Here is a 17712-nt window from a genome sequence, read left to right on the forward strand (position 1 = left end):
TAATTAAGTTTATTTTCGATTCGAAAGCTAGTTTGTAAATTCTCAAAATAAACAACCAAGTCATATATTTACATAAAATTGTTAAAAGCTATTTTTATAGATTAAAAATTTAGCTGCGATGCAGTTGTTTATTAGTCCCTAAGATTCTCAGTGTAGATTTCTAGTATTTAATTTCTAAAACTAATGAAAAATGGTCACGCGTTAGTTAAGTCATGTTCATAGCGTTAAATTAACAATTATTTTAAAAAGTCTAACCAAACTCGTTTATAAACATCGTGAATGTAGGAAAAACAAATATGATTTTTTATCTTTTCAATTATTTTATTATTTTAATATTAGGTAAGATAATTAAATTTGCATTAAAACAATTTAATTTATATTACATTAAAAATTAATAATTAATTCATATTTTTTAGTTGTACATGTTGAATGTATAGAAACAGCGACGAAATTACCAGAAAAAGTACAACATATTTTAAATAATACACGAAGAATTATTCAAGGGACAGAAGTTACAGATGGAAGACCTTACATGGTAAGTTTACAACATATTTATTCAAGTCTTACATAGAAAGGAAAATAACAACAAAAGACAGAATAGCTGAACAGACAGAAAGAGCTGATTCAAAGAAAAGCAAGCATACACAATTGAAAAAAAAATCAAGGATGAATATATCTATGAATTAAATAGGCTACCTTGTCTTTTAAGAGGACTATCCTACCAATATAGTAGTGAATAAGTTCATTTTAAATTTAAAACATTTAAACAAGTTAAAGAATATTTTAAAAAAATATTGAGATCTTTAAGAGCAAGTAAAGACAATGTTTGATGCCAGCTTATACTGGAGTATTTTATGAAGAACAACCTTTGATTTTATATTAAAACCTTCTATATTTGTAGGTGTATCTAAAGATGCCACGAACTAAGAAGAAAAAAGCAAACTACCGCAACTGGCTGTGTGGTGGTGTGATACTTCACGAGGAATATATTCTGACATCAGCCGCATGTATTCAAGACGCACAACACTTTTATGTCGTATCTGGAACTTACAGGTAATAAGTTAACTACGTTAGGACTAGGATACGGTAGTTCCTCCAAGTACTAGTTCAGTAATACATGACAGTTTTTTTTTGTTGGTCGCTCGGATAGCACTGACAGATGCTTAAATTCGTTTCCATTCTTCGGTTCACGAAAGTAGTACAGACCTTTTTTTTTCAGATATTCAGAGGAAGACGATAGATTCAGCAGTTCTTGTATCAAAAATGGTGCTAAAAAGGCAACGTGGAAATGTATACCGAAAAGTAAGCTTAGTATTAAAATACAATTAACGAGTGGATTTTTGGTATTTTGCTACATGAGAGACATTCTTCAGATGAAGACTTAATTTTCTTCCATGTGAAGTTCTCCTGGCGTTTGTCGCTTCATATTAATACTTGTACGCATACCCGCACGTCAGCTAGCTTTCCTGGTACATAATCATTCATTGTTAAAAGTACCATTGTTATTCATAAGGTAATATTGTACTCAGATTATGTCTTCGATGGCCACGAAAATGACAACATTAGATGGATGAATAACGACATAGCGATCGTCAAGATCGAGGAAGGTTTTGACTTCACGCGTCGAGTTCGCGGCTGCGAGTTTACACCGAGGCCTATTAGCTTCAACAATCAAAGCCACGCCTTGGAAAATCCTGGTCTCATCGCCCAAATTGCGGGCTGGGGGACAACTTCAAAATACAATGATGTAAAATATTTTGTTCTTTATGGCTTTAAAGCCAAGCAGCTGTAGAAATAGAAGTTTTTATGACAGGAATGTAACTAAGATTCGCTTAAATTTTCTGGCTCAGGATAAGCATGGTATTTTCAGGAACGTAGTGTTTTTGACCTCCTAATAGCCTAAACGGCCGATTTAATTTTGGCAAGTAAGGTGTCATTGACTCTTACTAATTTGCAGAATCTCGTAACGATAATTACAGTTTGGCTTGATGATTTCTTAAAATCAACAACTAGTATAGGTATATCTTATCCTGACAATACCTTTCTTTATGGTTTATAATCATATTTTGTTAAATCTTTAATGTGTATATTTTTTTTTTTGCCTTTTAACAGTGGGTGAACCGCAGAAATTACAATCAACAGACACTTTTAGAAGCTAATGTTGAGATAATATCAAAATCGAGATGCAAACGCCGCTGGGGCACACGATATCACAACATCATCGAAAACTACATGATCTGCTCCAAGGATATCGGACAGTCTATATCTGAGATGTGCAACGTAAGTTAAACAGTTAGATAATTATAAAATTCTAGCAGTCGCCCTTAACTTCTTGTCGTGGAATTTAAAATAAATTAGGTTTGTTTTTGTTCTGTTTCAGTCTGTAATCTAGTTGTCCCTTGTTCAAATTTCAATCGTAATAATTTACTAAATATAGTAATGATCATGTGAAGATCTTAGATTTAAGTTTGAATATTTTCTAACATAATGTCTAAATGAAAATTGTATTTGTTTTCTGTTTTTAAGGAGAAGTACGTTGATTGCGAAGATATTGACTATTCTGAGGAAGATATGAGACGTAAAGATATTAAATTAAGAACCGGCAAAGTTCCAACTAATTTCTCAATGCACTCGGCCTTGCATAATGAAACTGTAGGCAATAGTTCTGTGGATAGAAGAAGTTTTCATAATGGGAGACTCGAAGGTGGATTTTGTGAGGTAAAACACGTTATTAATAAATTCATTTCAACACTTGATACTAAGCCTATCTATCAAACAGTCTTCTAAAAGTCTATTGCTTTTAGATGGTTTTTGAAAGGTTATACCCAAAACGTGTATATATTTCTAATATCATTTATGATTCAAATATCTAGCTCTAGACAATAATTTTTGTCTAAAGAGCTTTCCTTGTACAACCTATATTCTTATCTTATCTGCTTACACTTCTTCTAATTTGTAAGCGTCATATTTTCCAGAACGATCATGGCGGTCCCTTGATCTACGGCACAGGTACTAACGCTATCGTGATCGGCGTCATATCCGCCTGCCTGGTGAAGGAAAACTCGAATAAATGCTATGGCCCCTTCCTATATACGAGTGTCTTTAAAAACAGACAGTTTATATCCTGCGCCATTTACAAGGAAGTTGAGTAAGTTGAAGTTAAAAATCTCTTACAGTTTTCACCCCCTTTATTTTTTCTTGTACTCCTCCCAATTTATCTAAGTTACGTTGAAGTCTGTCCTAGTACAGTTTTGTAATGGACATAATAATTCCCATAGATTGTCTTCTAATATTTCTGTAAGATATTCAAAATTCATATTAACTTCACAGTCAGAAATGCAGACGTCAGTTCAGATCTGGAGTGACGCATGAAGAGCAATATTTTTCCTGGAAAGACCATCCTGATGGGTAAATTTTTTAGCATTTATAAAGAAGTATTTAGAATTGTCTAAAGATTTGAATTTTAGGATTTTGAAACAAGTGTCACAGACTCCTTTCTTAATTTTAGTTTTTTAGAATGGCAACAATTAACTCGTATTGTTTCTAAAATTTTCAGACCTGCAAAGAACGAATTAACAGAGAATATATCTAACATAGAAGTATCGAATATTAAAATTCAAGACAAAGATGATAAAGTATTCCCCAGGAAAGGATTCATACTGAGATCCGCAAACGAAACAACAATCGAATAAATCTACTTAATGTTTCTACACATAAATAAAATTTATTAATAAAACATACATTTTATTTAAAATAGCTTTTACCCGTGACACCGTCCGCGCGGAATAAAAAAAATGCACACAAAATAAAAAAGTTCCTATGTCCGTCTCCTAGTTCTAAGCTACTTCCCCATCAATTTTCAGCTAAATCAGTTCGACCGATCTTGAGTTATAAATAGTGTAACTAACATGACTTTCTTTTATATATATAGATTTCTTAACGGAATAAGCAAACTAACAAAATGTTTTAACTTAAAATTATCAATACCATAGCCATTGGAGTTAGAATGACTTGCGCTAGAGCGAACCTACTAGATTGATAAATAAAAAAAAAACAGCCTACGTTTCTCGCTGATAAAAAATATATCTCTCATCAGAATTTTGAGTCCATTGTTTTAATTTACATTAGTGTCAATCACTTCCTTTATATTTGCCTTAACCAACTCCTACTATTAGCTTACTCATCGACGGTATTTGCTTATAATCTTTTCACCAAACAAGCTATTGTTTTTGCTGATCAGATTGATACTAGAACTAAGATTTTTTGTGTTGAAATTAGACAGAATTTAAAAACTTCAATCTTTGTGTGATATTTTATAAGTTTCTATAAAATCTTATCTTTCGATTCAGTGTTTCATTCGTCAGAAGTTAATTTCTTTTAATTAAAAATAGTTACATTAATTAAAGTTATTGATGCATATAATTTTAAATTGTGCAAATAATTAGTTATATTTTTAATGAAAAAATAACTTATAACAATTTTCCAATTTAGATCCCTTTTACGATTGAATTTGTAACCTGACATGTCTAAATTTTATTTCTTCCTGGTTTCCTGTTATTGGATATTCGGTAAGATGTTTTTAAATTTTTATTCGAACTATTAAGTAATCAATATATGTCAATCTGTTTAGTTGATGGAAAAACTTCTAAAATCCTCTACACAATGGTATTCCAAAAAATTAAGAATTATCAACACTAAAATGTCTAATGAATTTTCTTTTACCACAGATTTGGTATCACCAATACCTACGTCTAACAGCACAAATGTGACTAAAGTTAGTAGTCCCACTACAACTGGAAATCCCGTGATAACAAAGACAATTGAAAACGCCAATGACTCTATAAATGAAATAGATGATATACCAGACGAAGGATGGGAGTATGAAAATACAACTGTTGTAGACACGCGAAGAATCTTGTACAGCAAACGAGTTCCAATCGGAAAAAGACCTTATATGGTAAGATAATCTTTTATCAATTCGACTGTATTTTTTTTATTTTTATAATCTTGATCATTGACTGGCCGTTGAGAATAAACCGACGACCGACGGACTATAAATTCGAAATTGCAAGACAAGGTATATAGATTATGTTTTCTGGATCTTCTAGCTGGATGGTCAAGACGAACAATATTTAATAGTAGGGGAGCCCAAGCGGGGATTTCGGGATTTCCTAAAGCACGGCAGATTAATATACAGGGGGATACCTTGTACCCGGTTAAGTACCTCCACAAAACATGGGGCCCATGTATAAGGCCGAACCGTTTTTCTAATTTTTTTTTGTCAAATCAGGCGAATCCCTCTACATAATCGTCAGATTATGAGACATTACGTTTAGAACATAAAGATAAACCATATATATCTTAATCTGACGCGCTTGAGTATTTCAAAATGGCGAATTTTTTGCACATTATAAAAATGACCGCGAGTTTGCGTCCCATCGAAATCGTCAGATTAGTGAATGAGAGCTTTTTTTGGTGCACTTAACACTCCCTTAGAAAATCTGACGCGCTCGATAAAAATTTTTTTTTTTACATTTTTAAAAATCTATAGCCGCTTCCCCCACTGATGTAAAGGTATATATCATATAACATTTTTTTCTTCTTATCATCTAAGCTTTGCATCCCAATAGGTCTCTACGATGAAACTCTTGCTATATAGATTATAAAAGCTCTAAACTACTACCGGATACTATCAAAAATATAAACTACACAATCGATAGCTGGGACTATGCTGATAAATTTTTAAACCCAAAAGAAATAAGAAAGCAAATTGCTAATACTAATTCTAGTAAACAATTAAAACAAAATTTAAATAAACCAAAAAAAGGCACGATACCTTATTACTTTAAAAAATCTATAGAAAGCGTATCCAAAACAAATCCAATTGTTAAAAAGGGGACTATACCCTATTATTTTTCTGTTATAAAAAATAGAAGTAGGTTTTTTCGCGCTTCAGAATATACATGCAAAAACAAAACATAACTTTAGAATCTTACATCAAAACATTGCAAGTGTATTATCGAAAAAAGAATTAATTGAAGTAACTATGCAGGAATTACGAGAACAAGACTATGAACCTGATATAATATGTCTTTCTGAAACGTTTATAAAAAAAGGGTATGAGATGTATATAAAAATCTGGGGTTATAATATGGCAGCAAATTTCTCTAGACAAACACAAAGAGGAGGAACATGTATTTTGGTTAGAAAGGGATTGGACTTTAAGGAAATAGCTTTTGTAGGAAACTATGCTGCGCCGAATACATTTGAAGTCTGCGCCGTAGAAATAACAAATACAAAGTTAGTAATTATCTGCGTTTATAGAACACCACAATCAGATCCCATGCAATTCTTAGAAAAGTTAAATAAACTGCTTCATGATTTTTACGTAAAATATAAATCGAAAATAAATATAGTTATAGCGGGTGACTTCAATATAAATACACTTAAAGAAAATAATGTAACTAATAATCTAAAAGACTTATCCCTCAACTATAATTTAAAGCTCCACATCAATGTGCCCACACGTAAAGCATCTTGCATTGATCATATTTTAAGTAACATCCCAAATGCGAATGCTATGGTTTTACCACTTCATCTATCTGATCATGACACAGCGCAGCTGTTAAGCTTCCCATTGAATCGCCTAGCTCAAAAACGTACCATATATTTTTTATATAAAAGAGATTATAGTTTAGACAATGTTAGAAGGTTTAAAGAATGCCTTCAAAACTTATCCTGGTCCGATGTATACGCGGAAAACGACGCTAACGCGGCGTTTAGTAAGTTTCATGACCTCTTCCGTGTCTTCTACAATCTCTGCTTTCCAAAATTACGTATAAAGATAGATCTTAATGCTAAAAAGAATCAAAATTGGATAAGTAAAGGTCTTAAAATAAGTTGCAAAAATAAACGAATATTGAGATACCAATATTATAAAAATAAAAACAATACTTATAAAGCAAAATACAAAGTCTACTCAGGTCTTTTAAAAAAATGTATTTACAAATCGAAAAAGATTGCCAACATAAAGTATATTTCTGAAAATAAAAATAAAAATAAAGCCATTTGGGCCGTTATTAAAAATGAAATAAATAATCCAAATACCAAAAATACTATAGAAGAGATCATAGTTAATAATAAAATTGTCACAGATCCTCAAGAAATAGCTACGGCCTTTAACAATCACTATATAGACTCGATACATGAAACACCACATGACACAAAAGAAGCATTGCTTTGCAGCAGTAAAAATGTTAATTCGATGTTTCTTAGACCTATGACGGAGAGTGAAGTTAGAAATGAGATAATATTACTAAAAAACACAAGTTCTGAAGGTTACGATGAAATTAACACAAACATTTTAAAAAAATGCGTTGACGATATAACTAAAATTTTAACACATCTAATAAATTTATCTTTCGCCTGCGGAATTTTTCCAGATGCACTTAAACTATCAATTATTAAACCCATATTTAAAAAAGGCGAGAAGTGTGATGTTAACAATTACCGACCAATAACTTTGATTCCGATTATATCCAAAATATATGAAAAGTGTATGTATAAGCGACTTATAGATTTCTGCAATAAAAATAACATTGTAAGTAATGAACAATTTGGCTTTCAAAAAGGCAAATCAACTACCCTCGCTATTTATACACTCATAAAATTAATAATATCAAACCTAAATAATAACTACTTGACTACAGGCTTATTTGTTGACTTATCTAAAGCGTTTGACCTAGTCTCACATGATTTTTTACTACAAAAATTAGAAAAAGTTGGTGTTAGAGGACCCCCTCTCCAGTGGATATCCTCTTATCTTAGCAATAGGCAACAAAAAGTTATTATCACGAAAATAAATGGAAACAGGGACCTTGTACCGTACTCATCTAGATATAGACATAATAAATGTGGCGTCCCACAGGGAAGCGTACTTGGCCCTATTTTGTTTCTTTTATATATAAATGACATTATAAATATTACTAATCACAAATGTGTATTGTTTGCCGATGACATTTCAATTATAGTAACTTCTAATAAAAAACACGACACAATAAAGGACCACGAGACTAATATAAATATGACAATAGATAATTTAATAAAATGGCTTGACAATAATAATCTAAAAATTAATCTTAGTAAATCTGTATATATACAATTTAATAAAAGTAATAACAATAAACATAATTTAAAACTAAATATACCAAAAGTAAAAGCAGTTACGCATACAAAATTATTAGGAGTAACCATAGATGAAGATATAAATTGGAAGTTACACGTTAATGATGTAGCTATAAAAATGAATAAGTTCGTTTATGCGCTAAAACAAATAAAAAATATAACAAACATAAAAACAGCTCTCATGTGTTGTCATGCATATGTTGCGTCAATATTGCGGTATGGATTAATAATGTGGGGAAACAGCACTGATCGAAATAGAGCATTTGTAGCACAAAAAAAATGTATTAGAGCGATGTGTGGTCTGCACACACAAGATTCCTGCCGACCCGCGTTCAAAAACCTAGGTTTACTACCACTGCCAGCACTTTATATTTATGAGATATGTATGTTTGTACGGAAGCATAAAGAATTATTTACTGTTCGCAACCGGCGTGACCATTCTAGATTAGTACTACAAGATAATCCTAGACTTACTAAATATACTAATAGCTGTTTGTTTATGTGTATACAAATTTATAACAAGGTACCAAATGACCTGAAGATGTTGAATGCCAGACAATTTAAACGGGGATTGTATAATTTATTGCTTGGAAGTGGTATCTATAGCGTAGAGGAATTTTTGTGTGGTTGACTTATGATAAATCTATGTGTTTCTGCATGGTATATATTTTTGTGAAAATTGTATGATTTTTGTAAAAATATGTAATAAATGAATTTGAATTTGAAATTTGATGCTCGAGTAAATCCCCATTTAGCCTCGTGGGCTCCCCTACTATAAATCAGTTCCTTATGAAATTGCTTCTAAAATTTTCCTTCCCTTCTATCAACGTCATAATTTTTATTTCCTTTGTTTCTTTTTTTTTAGTCTTCACTGTCATATTTTTTGTAATACACCAATGTTACTCTCTCTCATACATTTTGAAAGACTGGATACGAATATTTTCTTATAAACGTGTTAAGACAATTGAAACATGGTGATATTAATTCAAATTACTGTACGATTTTCTTAATCAATACAGATTTATTTGCAACTAACAAAAGAATCAGCAAAAGCACACAAGTACAAAGGCTGGTTGTGTGGCGGTGTGATACTGTCTAACTACTACGTATTGACCTCTGCGGCCTGTGTGGAAGATGCTGAACATTTTTACATCGTGTCGGGTACTACAAAATTCGTAGATAGCTTCGATTATAAATCCGACAACTGTGTCTGTAAGCATCGTCGTAAAGTCGTATGGAAGTGCATACCTAAAAGTAAGTAGACAGTTAAATAATGTTTTAATACAGTTTTTAGACAGTTTTATGTTTACGAAAGGATGAAATTTGTTATAACTGAGCACAAATCAAAATAGCTTCATAATCAATTACATTAACGACGTACTAAGAATTAATCTCTATTTATTTCTTCTTAGACTACAAATTCGACTTCCAAGACAGTATTAAGTGGTCATCTAATGATATCGCAATAGTGAAAGTTAATAAGCCCTTCAAGTTCGGTGTGGTGGAGACGGGTTGCGAATTCGCTACCGACCTTGTCTGTTACAACAACGTCAGCAGGGAACTGGAGAAGGCCGGAACTAAAGGATACATCGCCGGTTGGGGCAGCGGCAATACTTTTAGAGAGGTATACTTGAGGAAGTTTATTTAGTACCCATTACGGTGACATTGGCACTTGACGGGAATGCATTTAGGTCGAAAACTAGTCATAATATACTTCTATATGTGGTAAATTGTAGCTCTTATGGTGACAATTTGCTGAACGATGTTAGATCCTAAGCAGAAATCGATCGACATGATTTTATAACAATCCGAAAGCCAGCGTGGTTGAGTAGGACTAGTCGCCTAACCTAACTTAGGGTAGATTGTGTAAGCTAATGAAATATATTGCTTAGTATTCGTAGGCGAATAAGAAAGTTTGAACGAACACTGCATGACGCGATCTACGTAAATGTAACCTCAAAACATAATTGATCCATTTTAAAACAACTGCTTTCTATAGGGAGTCTACCGTCGTCAATCAGTGCACATACCAGAGAACGCGAAATACTTGCAAGAGGCCAAAGTATGTGTAATGGACAACGAGCAATGCGCCAAGAAGTGGGCACAGAAATTCCGCACCATCATCAACCAGTACATGGTCTGCACCAAAGATGTGATGAGACGCATCAGCGCGGTATGCGATGTAAGTATAACTGAATTTAGAATTATCCGGCTCGTGAAGTTGCAGTCATGTGTCTAATAAAAAAAAACAAAGAAGCATTTTAAGGAATAACACTTTTAAATTTAAATGCAACATTTACCAACGTTTTAGGAGTCTACTAAATTTTCCGTCTTATTTTACCTTCGCTTCTTTCTGTGAGGTGCATTCGATTCCATTAGTGCGAGTTGCAGCTGAATCTGTAAATTTGTTTGCAGAAAAAATATGCAAACTGCACAGACATGGAGAACAGACGAAATGTAGATGTAGATGATGTAGCTAACAGTGATAACTTCGCTATCGACCTCGGCAGACATCTGCGCGACCCCGACGACTATACCGCTAGGAGGACCAGCTTGGGAGGATTCTGTGAGGTAAAGTAGTACAAAGGTAGAAAACAGAAAAGAACAAAATCGGTATATTTGCCATCGGTGTTGGTATAAACAAGGTTCAACCTATAATTTGTTAGTGCGATCTTGTTAAACCCATGAACCTTTTGATATATATATTTATACGAGTGTATATTATCCAGAACGACCACGGGGGTCCATTCATAGTGAAGTATAAAGGCAAGGAGCGTGTCATCGGTGTGATATCTGCCTGCAAGATAGACCCCAAGTCGCACAGCTGCCATGGACCCTTCCTTTACACCTCCGTCTTCAAAAACAGGCAGTTCATATCGTGCGCCATCACCAAGGATATAGAGTAAGGATTTAGACGAACACTTTCTTTATAATTAGTTTATAGTTAATAGAGCAATCTTTTAGTTTAAACAATTTAGAATTTCACAAATAGGCCTAATTCTAGTTCACGTTCCACGGAAGTGGATTTGACGGAGGAGGGGATGCATAAGAAGAGGATATATCCTCTTTCTCTGCGTCGATCCCTCTGTCGATTAAAGGTAGGCAACGCATCTGCAATTGCGGATGTCTATGGCCAGCGGTCGCTTCGCAGATTCAGGTGACCGCTTGCTCGTTTGCCACCTTATGATATAAAAAAAATAAATTGGACACCAAGCCATTATGTATACTTACACAACGCCTATACCCAATTTTCCTCGACATCCGTTTAGCTATTCTGGAGATAGGTAATAACATCGATCAATCCATCTAAACTTTTTAATTTATATTATAAGTAAGATAAGGTAATTTAATTTTTCAGAGAAAATTGTCGTCGTGTTTTCCGCTCAGGTATTACTCACGAAGAATGGTCGGTCAACTGGGATAATGTGGAGTAAGAAAACTATTTATTAACTTTAAGAAGCTGGACCATTTACTAGATATCAGATAGCTGTGTGTCGATAATATTAAACTATCAAAGTTTAATATTATCGACCACTAGCTGTCGCCCGCGACTCTGCCCCGCGCGGAATTAAAAAAAAACTTTATTAGTAGCCTATGTGTTCTTTCAGACTATGTACTACATCTATGACAAATTTCATCGAGATCCGTTGAGTCGTTCAGGATATACCTTCAAACAAACATCCATCCATCCATCTAAACATTTGCATTTATAATATTAGTAAGATGTAGTCAACTTTTTACCATATCAACTCTTTAATTCATCACTTTAATTAATCTTTTCAGTGAGGATGACAACAGAGACGAAAGGTATTTAGTGCATATAATTAAATACTGTAATATTTTTAAGCTTCTTTTAATGTTTGTCAATGCTAGAGCCCGCAATAACATCTTTAGAACTGATGAGCCGCTCTGTGCAATGCAACGACCACACTGAAGACAGGTGGGAAGTGGAAGACATTTCACGTTTCACGCCAGAGGCCTAATTTTAGTCCTCTTCTTCGTCCCACAAAAGGAAAGGATAGGAAAGGGAAGGGAAGTGGATTTGGCAGAGGTCAGGACGCATATGTAGGAGAAATTTTCTCTTTCTGTGCATTCCCTCTTTTTTTCATCATAGTTAATCATAGAACAAGTACATTGAATACTGATTGTTTTGTTTTTTTGTCCATTTTTCATTTAACAGCGGAGAGGATGAATCAGAAGGAAGGTAAGAGAACAACAAAAATAAAATAAAATCTATTATGTTTTCTCTGAACTGAAAAATTTAAACCATGCAGAAAAAGCATATTATGCGCCAAATTATTATACACAAAACTATGAAAACTTAATTCATATTAGTTCTATTTATTTGATCGAGGTAAGCAATATTTTTTATACTCACGCTCACTATTAATTCTACTTGTTACAGTGATGAACCAAGTTCCTTGAGAGAGAAGTATTTTTGTTTTACTTTACTTTAATTATCAAATTTTTTATCAATATATAAAATGTGGCGAACAATGCCTAAAATTAACATAAATATAATGAAATGTTTTAATCTTTCAGTAAACCTAAAGTCGTTAATCGTAAAGACAAAAAATTAAGCTCCGATGAATCCAGTGATAGTGACGATAGCAAAGAATCAAGACAACAAAAGAATATAAGAGAAAGAAGCAAGAAGGATGAGAAAGCGACGGAGCAGAAGAAAGAGACTAAGAATAAGCATACAAGCAAACACCCGAAAAAGACAAAGGAAGAAAGAAGAAAGTCAAAACATAGCAAATCTAGTAACAGACAGAATAAAGACGATACATTCTATGAATCCAGTCGTGATGATAATGTCAATGATCCTGAAGATCTTTGAAAGAAATAAAATGAAAGTGTAATAGATGTGTTTAGTTTATTTTTTAGCATATTATTAATTTAATACCACAAACCGTTGATTTTCAGAAATCAGGTCTCAGGACCAAAATCCTTATATAAAACATATTATCTCTGTTTTGCCAAAGATATTGAGACGGAAAAGCCAATGAAAAATCAAATGGTTGTCATTAATTTTACTACCTTAAAAAAATTTAACTTTATCAGCACTACACCAAAATCTTTAACTCATTGAGGGAGAAGACCTTTTTCCCTTAAAGACGAGATTTCTCATACTAAAACTACACTGAGGGAGACCACTTAACCACTCAGAGTGAGTTAAGTGGTAAAGACGCGCTGCGTGAAGACTATACCGGTATCCAATAAAATCACAAACCATAAAATCGAAGCGAAGAATAACTTGCTGTCTAGTTTACTGCTAGTATATTAATGAAATAAAACAGTCTTTATCACGACATAAGTCAAAGGTTTATTTAGGTTCAATAACCATATCGACTTTAAGACAAGCATTAAAAGTTTTCGGTCCAGTGCAATCTCTACTGGGACTGTCGTAGAAGTTAAGAGTCATTTGGTATCGTCCTTCGTTTGCTTTGTTCATTGGAAGGTATTTTGTATCGATGACTAAGTCGGTGATGGTATATTCTGCCTGAAAACAATATTATAGATTTTGGTTACAGATATTGTATACTTGACACATTGTAGTCTCTACTTTATCAGAGATTGAAAGGGACGGCAATAGGTAATACGAGTAATACAAGTGCAACTACAGTGGAATAGAGAAAAAGATAGTCCGTACAAAATTAATATCAACGTAAAATTTTAAACCAATATTCTTTCCAACAAGTAACTCAGATTTGAAGGACAGAAGTTCTCAGAAGGGACGTAGATAGAAATATGCAATCGAACTTGGATAAGCGAGATGTTTCTATAGCGAGAGTCGTTGTCAGGTTCCGAGGGACGACTTCTATAAGCGAGAAATTTGAGTTAAAACTGTAAAAGCGACAAAAATATCGTGGTCCATTGGACTTTCCAGGTACAGTGGGTACTGTTTTTTTTTTCATCACTCCCATGTATAAAGATGCCTATAGCTATTCATGCAAATGATCATCTTCCTTTCCTTTTTTCACTTATTTAAGGCCGATTTATAATTCGTCATTAGAGCCATCACTCCCTCATTAATATCTACATATTGAATATACATATGGACAGGGGGTAAGCACTTGACTTGCAATCTGCAGGTCCTGAGTTCGAATCCCACCATGTACCAATGTATTTTTCGATTAATATATCCGACGTTCTTACGTTGAAGGAAAAAATTGTGACGCAACCTGCACATATCTGAGGAGTAGTTCAACGATATGTGTGCAGTCCTAGTCACCCCTAAATTAGTATAGGCTACGAGCTACTCGGTGGGGACGTATCAGTGAGCTGATGATGAATAATTATGTTTATTATCTTACTGGTGGAAAAGGACAAGAGTCCGGCAATTCGATGTCTTTAATATATGAATAGTAATTGCTCTCTTCGTTGCCCAATTCATCGCAAATATTGCAAATCTCATGAGACATCACCAGTTCATATCGACCTGAAACATCTTTTTCCACATATGCTTCGACCTAGAATGTAATAGAAATATTATTACTTTCTGTATACAGATTATTTTATGGTATGTGGTGTGTATGGTATTTTGTATGATTAATTTATTCATAAAATTTTCGTCATTGACACGGTCGGACGATAAGATAGACTGCCAGGTACCATCCACACCACCTGGATGGCTAGCATTCCACAACAATGCGATTCTCGCGAACTTTACTGCCTCGCATAGCCATATTGTAGAACGGTCTGTCCTGGGCGGTATTTCCAAACCACGACTTAAGGAACTTCAAGAAGCGAGCATACCATTTCCTTAAAGGCCGGTAACGCATCTACAGTTCCTCTGGTGTGGCGGATGTCCATGGGTAGCCTTGATTACATCGGTGTTCCCACCGCTGGTTTGCCCCCTTTTATTATATAAAATAGCTACATATATTATACTTACAAGCGTATTTTCGTCCATGCCTTTAAGTAATCTAGCTACACCGGACATGGCGGTTGTAGTTTCATTATATCGACTCACTTCAACCCGCGAACAGTCGAAGTAAGCCTTACTTTGTTCATCACCACACACGTATAGACCAGAATCGAAGTTCAATACGTATTCTTCGATGATATCCTAAAAGTTATAGAAGTACCAAGTAGGAGTAGAAATTAATTGATGAAATATTTCAACTAATTTCTAATAGTATAACTAGCAGGTGTAGAATCGATTAGAACAAGTAGAAACAAGTTGTAGTAGAAACAACTGTTCTAAATTGTTTCTACTCCAATTTATTTGGAGTAAAAAAACTTGGAGTAGACACAAGTAGAAATTCTCACCTCGGTATCCTCAGTCAAAATCACTTGGAACAAACTAAAAATAACAAGTAATGTTAAATAGACAATCATATTGTCGTTGATATATTGGATGAAGACTAACATTTGTTACTCAATTTATATCAACTGTCGCGTGTTACATCTGATTGCTACGTATGTTAAAAACATGTTCATGAAATGATAACAATCAGTTACACTAAAAATTACAGTAATTATGTATAAATTTTTATCAACATCTTGTTAAGTGAAAAATGAAATTAATAATTATTACTAACTATAATTATATTCTCTTTTTCCCATCTGAAGAATGTCATAACAGTGTCGTCTCTACCAACCAATATACGTGTTGCTAGTGCGAAAAATATTTTTTTGGTAAAAATAAAACAGCCTTTCACTAGAAAAATAGAATTTAATTAAAATCTCAATCTAACGGCAAGGGTTCATCACAACATTTAGTTTCTTCAAGTTACCTAAGGTATAATAAAAAAAAAAAACAAAAAACAAAAAAAAAAGTGTTAAATAAATTTATTTAAAAAAAAATACAAAACCAAAAAAAAAAAACGCTCATCCACGCTTGCCATACCAACGTAAGTAGCTTTAAACGCAAAGTTATATGTTAATTATTTTAAATGTGCACAAATACACGACTGTGACGGAAAATAAAGCTTATAGTAAATGGTATTTATTAAAAAAATATATTGCAAAAATACAACGGAAAAATTTCGAAAAATATTTCCATAATCTGGATATAATTTTTTTCCAAATTTCTCAATTACACAATTACTAGTTGTATTGTTTTAAACAATTTCATCTTAATGCCAAGTTATAATTTTTCAAGTCTTAACTAATTTTAATACTAAAAAAATAAATTTGACATAAATCTCAAATAGGCTTTAAAAATAAAAAAGATCCGTTCACACATTCGATATGTTAAAGTTTAGCTCTAAAATTTATTTAAACAAAGATTTAAATATGCGCAAAAGGTTGTTACTAAATATATGTCGTCTCTCTCCAACTTCAATAAATTCTAGATAAATCAATCGCAGTCTAAATTTGTCTAAGAAAAATGACACTCTGTATATAAAAAAATATTATAAAATGTTCCTTCTTTTTCAAAAAAAAATCTTAAAACGCTTTAGAAAACACTAACACAAAGGCTCAGAAAAGTAGATATGAAACGGACAAGAAAATGAATGCGTCTTTAAAACAGAATCAAAGACAAAACCATAGATGATATACCATAGACAAGTAGATGAAAGAGACAAAGAGACAAAGAGAGAAGAATAAAATAAAAAAAAGAAACAAAAAAGAGCAAAGATATTTATAATTAAACTAATTTAGCATCCATCAAACATATTTCATACCAACAACTCGGTCTACAAGTCATTGGTCTACTGAAAAGGACAAATATATAAATACCAACGGGAGACAGACAGACAGACAGACATACATTAGTAAACCCATGCGTTTATTTAAATCAACAATTGCCACACTACAAATACTATAGTAATCTATTTTAATCCATATTCGGAGTTGGCACAAATATACAACGAGAAAGATCACCAGAGTCCAAATTACTTTTTTTTTAAAAAAAAGAGAAATAAATAACTTTTATACACTAATCAAATCCATTATAAAACAATTTTTAAATTAGATTTGGACTCCAGTATTCAAAAGCACCTCAAAAGTTATTTATATCCAATAGTTACTACAAAATCACTAAAATGTAGTCACTTTATGGAAGAATGCATAGAATATATTTAAAAAAAAATCTATTAAAACATGAAACAAAGTTATATTATGCATCTCTAATAAAATCTAATAGACTAGAGAAAAAAAAAAAACATTTAATATACAACTCTGTTAGGCGTATCTTTTTAAATATCCAATTAAAGATCACAGTACCGGGACAAAGCGTATTAAGAAAGGAGCAAACTAAAAAGAAATAGCCTCTACGGTTAAAAAGCGTCCGTAATCCCATCGCCCTAAAGTCTAAAATTAGTCAACAATATAGTAGAACGATTTGTTCTTCTATATATAAAATCGAATAAAATTTTAACACCGCTATATATCTTTAATAATTAAAAAAAAATGCAAAATCATAGAGATTCAAAACAAGATGGCTTTTTCACCAATCGGCTACGAGTTCAGTGTTACCAGTTAACAGAGGGAATTTGGCAGAATCATTCCAATTATGATCGAAAAAAATCTGGAAATTTAGTTTTTTTTAAATAAAATTAGTATTAGCTTTAATTT

At 32.8% G+C, this 17712-nt stretch overlaps 3 protein-coding genes across 3 annotated transcripts; 2 read left to right on the forward strand and 1 right to left on the reverse strand.

Moving 5' to 3' along the window:
- Positions 1 to 412: 412 nt before the first annotated feature.
- Positions 413 to 3692, forward strand: LOC106720480 (the record flags this gene model as incomplete). The annotated part of the gene is made up of 9 exons (XM_014515195.2): positions 413 to 535; positions 902 to 1053; positions 1220 to 1302; positions 1530 to 1747; positions 2113 to 2280; positions 2527 to 2718; positions 2976 to 3148; positions 3331 to 3408; positions 3557 to 3692. Coding segments are annotated over 9 exons (1323 nt in total), but the record flags the coding sequence as incomplete, so codon positions are not given.
- Positions 3693 to 4475: 783 nt separating this feature from the next.
- Positions 4476 to 13034, forward strand: LOC106720499. Its single transcript, XM_045683897.1, has 11 exons — positions 4476 to 4568; positions 4728 to 4957; positions 9204 to 9438; positions 9597 to 9808; positions 10184 to 10366; positions 10600 to 10755; positions 10914 to 11086; positions 11543 to 11614; positions 11968 to 11991; positions 12365 to 12388; positions 12727 to 13034. The coding sequence occupies exons 1-11, from the start codon at positions 4523 to 4525 to the stop codon at positions 13022 to 13024; spliced, it is 1653 nt and encodes a 550-aa protein (XP_045539853.1). The 5' UTR covers positions 4476 to 4522; the 3' UTR covers positions 13025 to 13034.
- Positions 13035 to 13510: 476 nt separating this feature from the next.
- Positions 13511 to 15528, reverse strand: LOC106720479. The gene is made up of 4 exons (XM_045683898.1): positions 15460 to 15528; positions 15083 to 15256; positions 14502 to 14657; positions 13511 to 13687 (listed from the first exon to the last, which is right to left on the reverse strand). The coding sequence occupies exons 1-4, from the start codon at positions 15526 to 15528 to the stop codon at positions 13511 to 13513; spliced, it is 576 nt and encodes a 191-aa protein (XP_045539854.1).
- Positions 15529 to 17712: the final 2184 nt, after the last annotated feature.

Source organism: Papilio machaon, chromosome 24, assembly GCF_912999745.1.
Source record: "Papilio machaon chromosome 24, ilPapMach1.1, whole genome shotgun sequence".
Taxonomy (NCBI): domain Eukaryota; kingdom Metazoa; phylum Arthropoda; class Insecta; order Lepidoptera; family Papilionidae; genus Papilio; species Papilio machaon.

Bases quoted from the DNA above. Each gene is read 5' to 3' on its own strand.
- LOC106720479 (XM_045683898.1), bottom strand. From the start codon at position 15,528: ATGATTGTCTATTTAACATTACTTGTTATTTTTAGTTTGTTCCAAGTG. The intron at 14,658-15,082 runs GTAAGTATAATA...ATTACATTCTAG, and splicing joins GCATGGACGAAAATACGCTT to GTCGAAGCATATGTGGAAAA. The intron at 13,688-14,501 runs GTAAGATAATAA...TATTGTTTTCAG, and splicing joins ACTCTTGTCCTTTTCCACCA to GCAGAATATACCATCACCGA.
- LOC106720499 (XM_045683897.1), top strand. From the start codon at position 4,523: ATGTCTAAATTTTATTTCTTCCTGGTTTCCTGTTATTGGATATTCG. The intron at 10,756-10,913 runs GTAAAGTAGTAC...TATATTATCCAG, and splicing joins GCTTGGGAGGATTCTGTGAG to AACGACCACGGGGGTCCATT. The intron at 11,615-11,967 runs GTAAGAAAACTA...TAATCTTTTCAG, and splicing joins GTCAACTGGGATAATGTGGA to TGAGGATGACAACAGAGACG.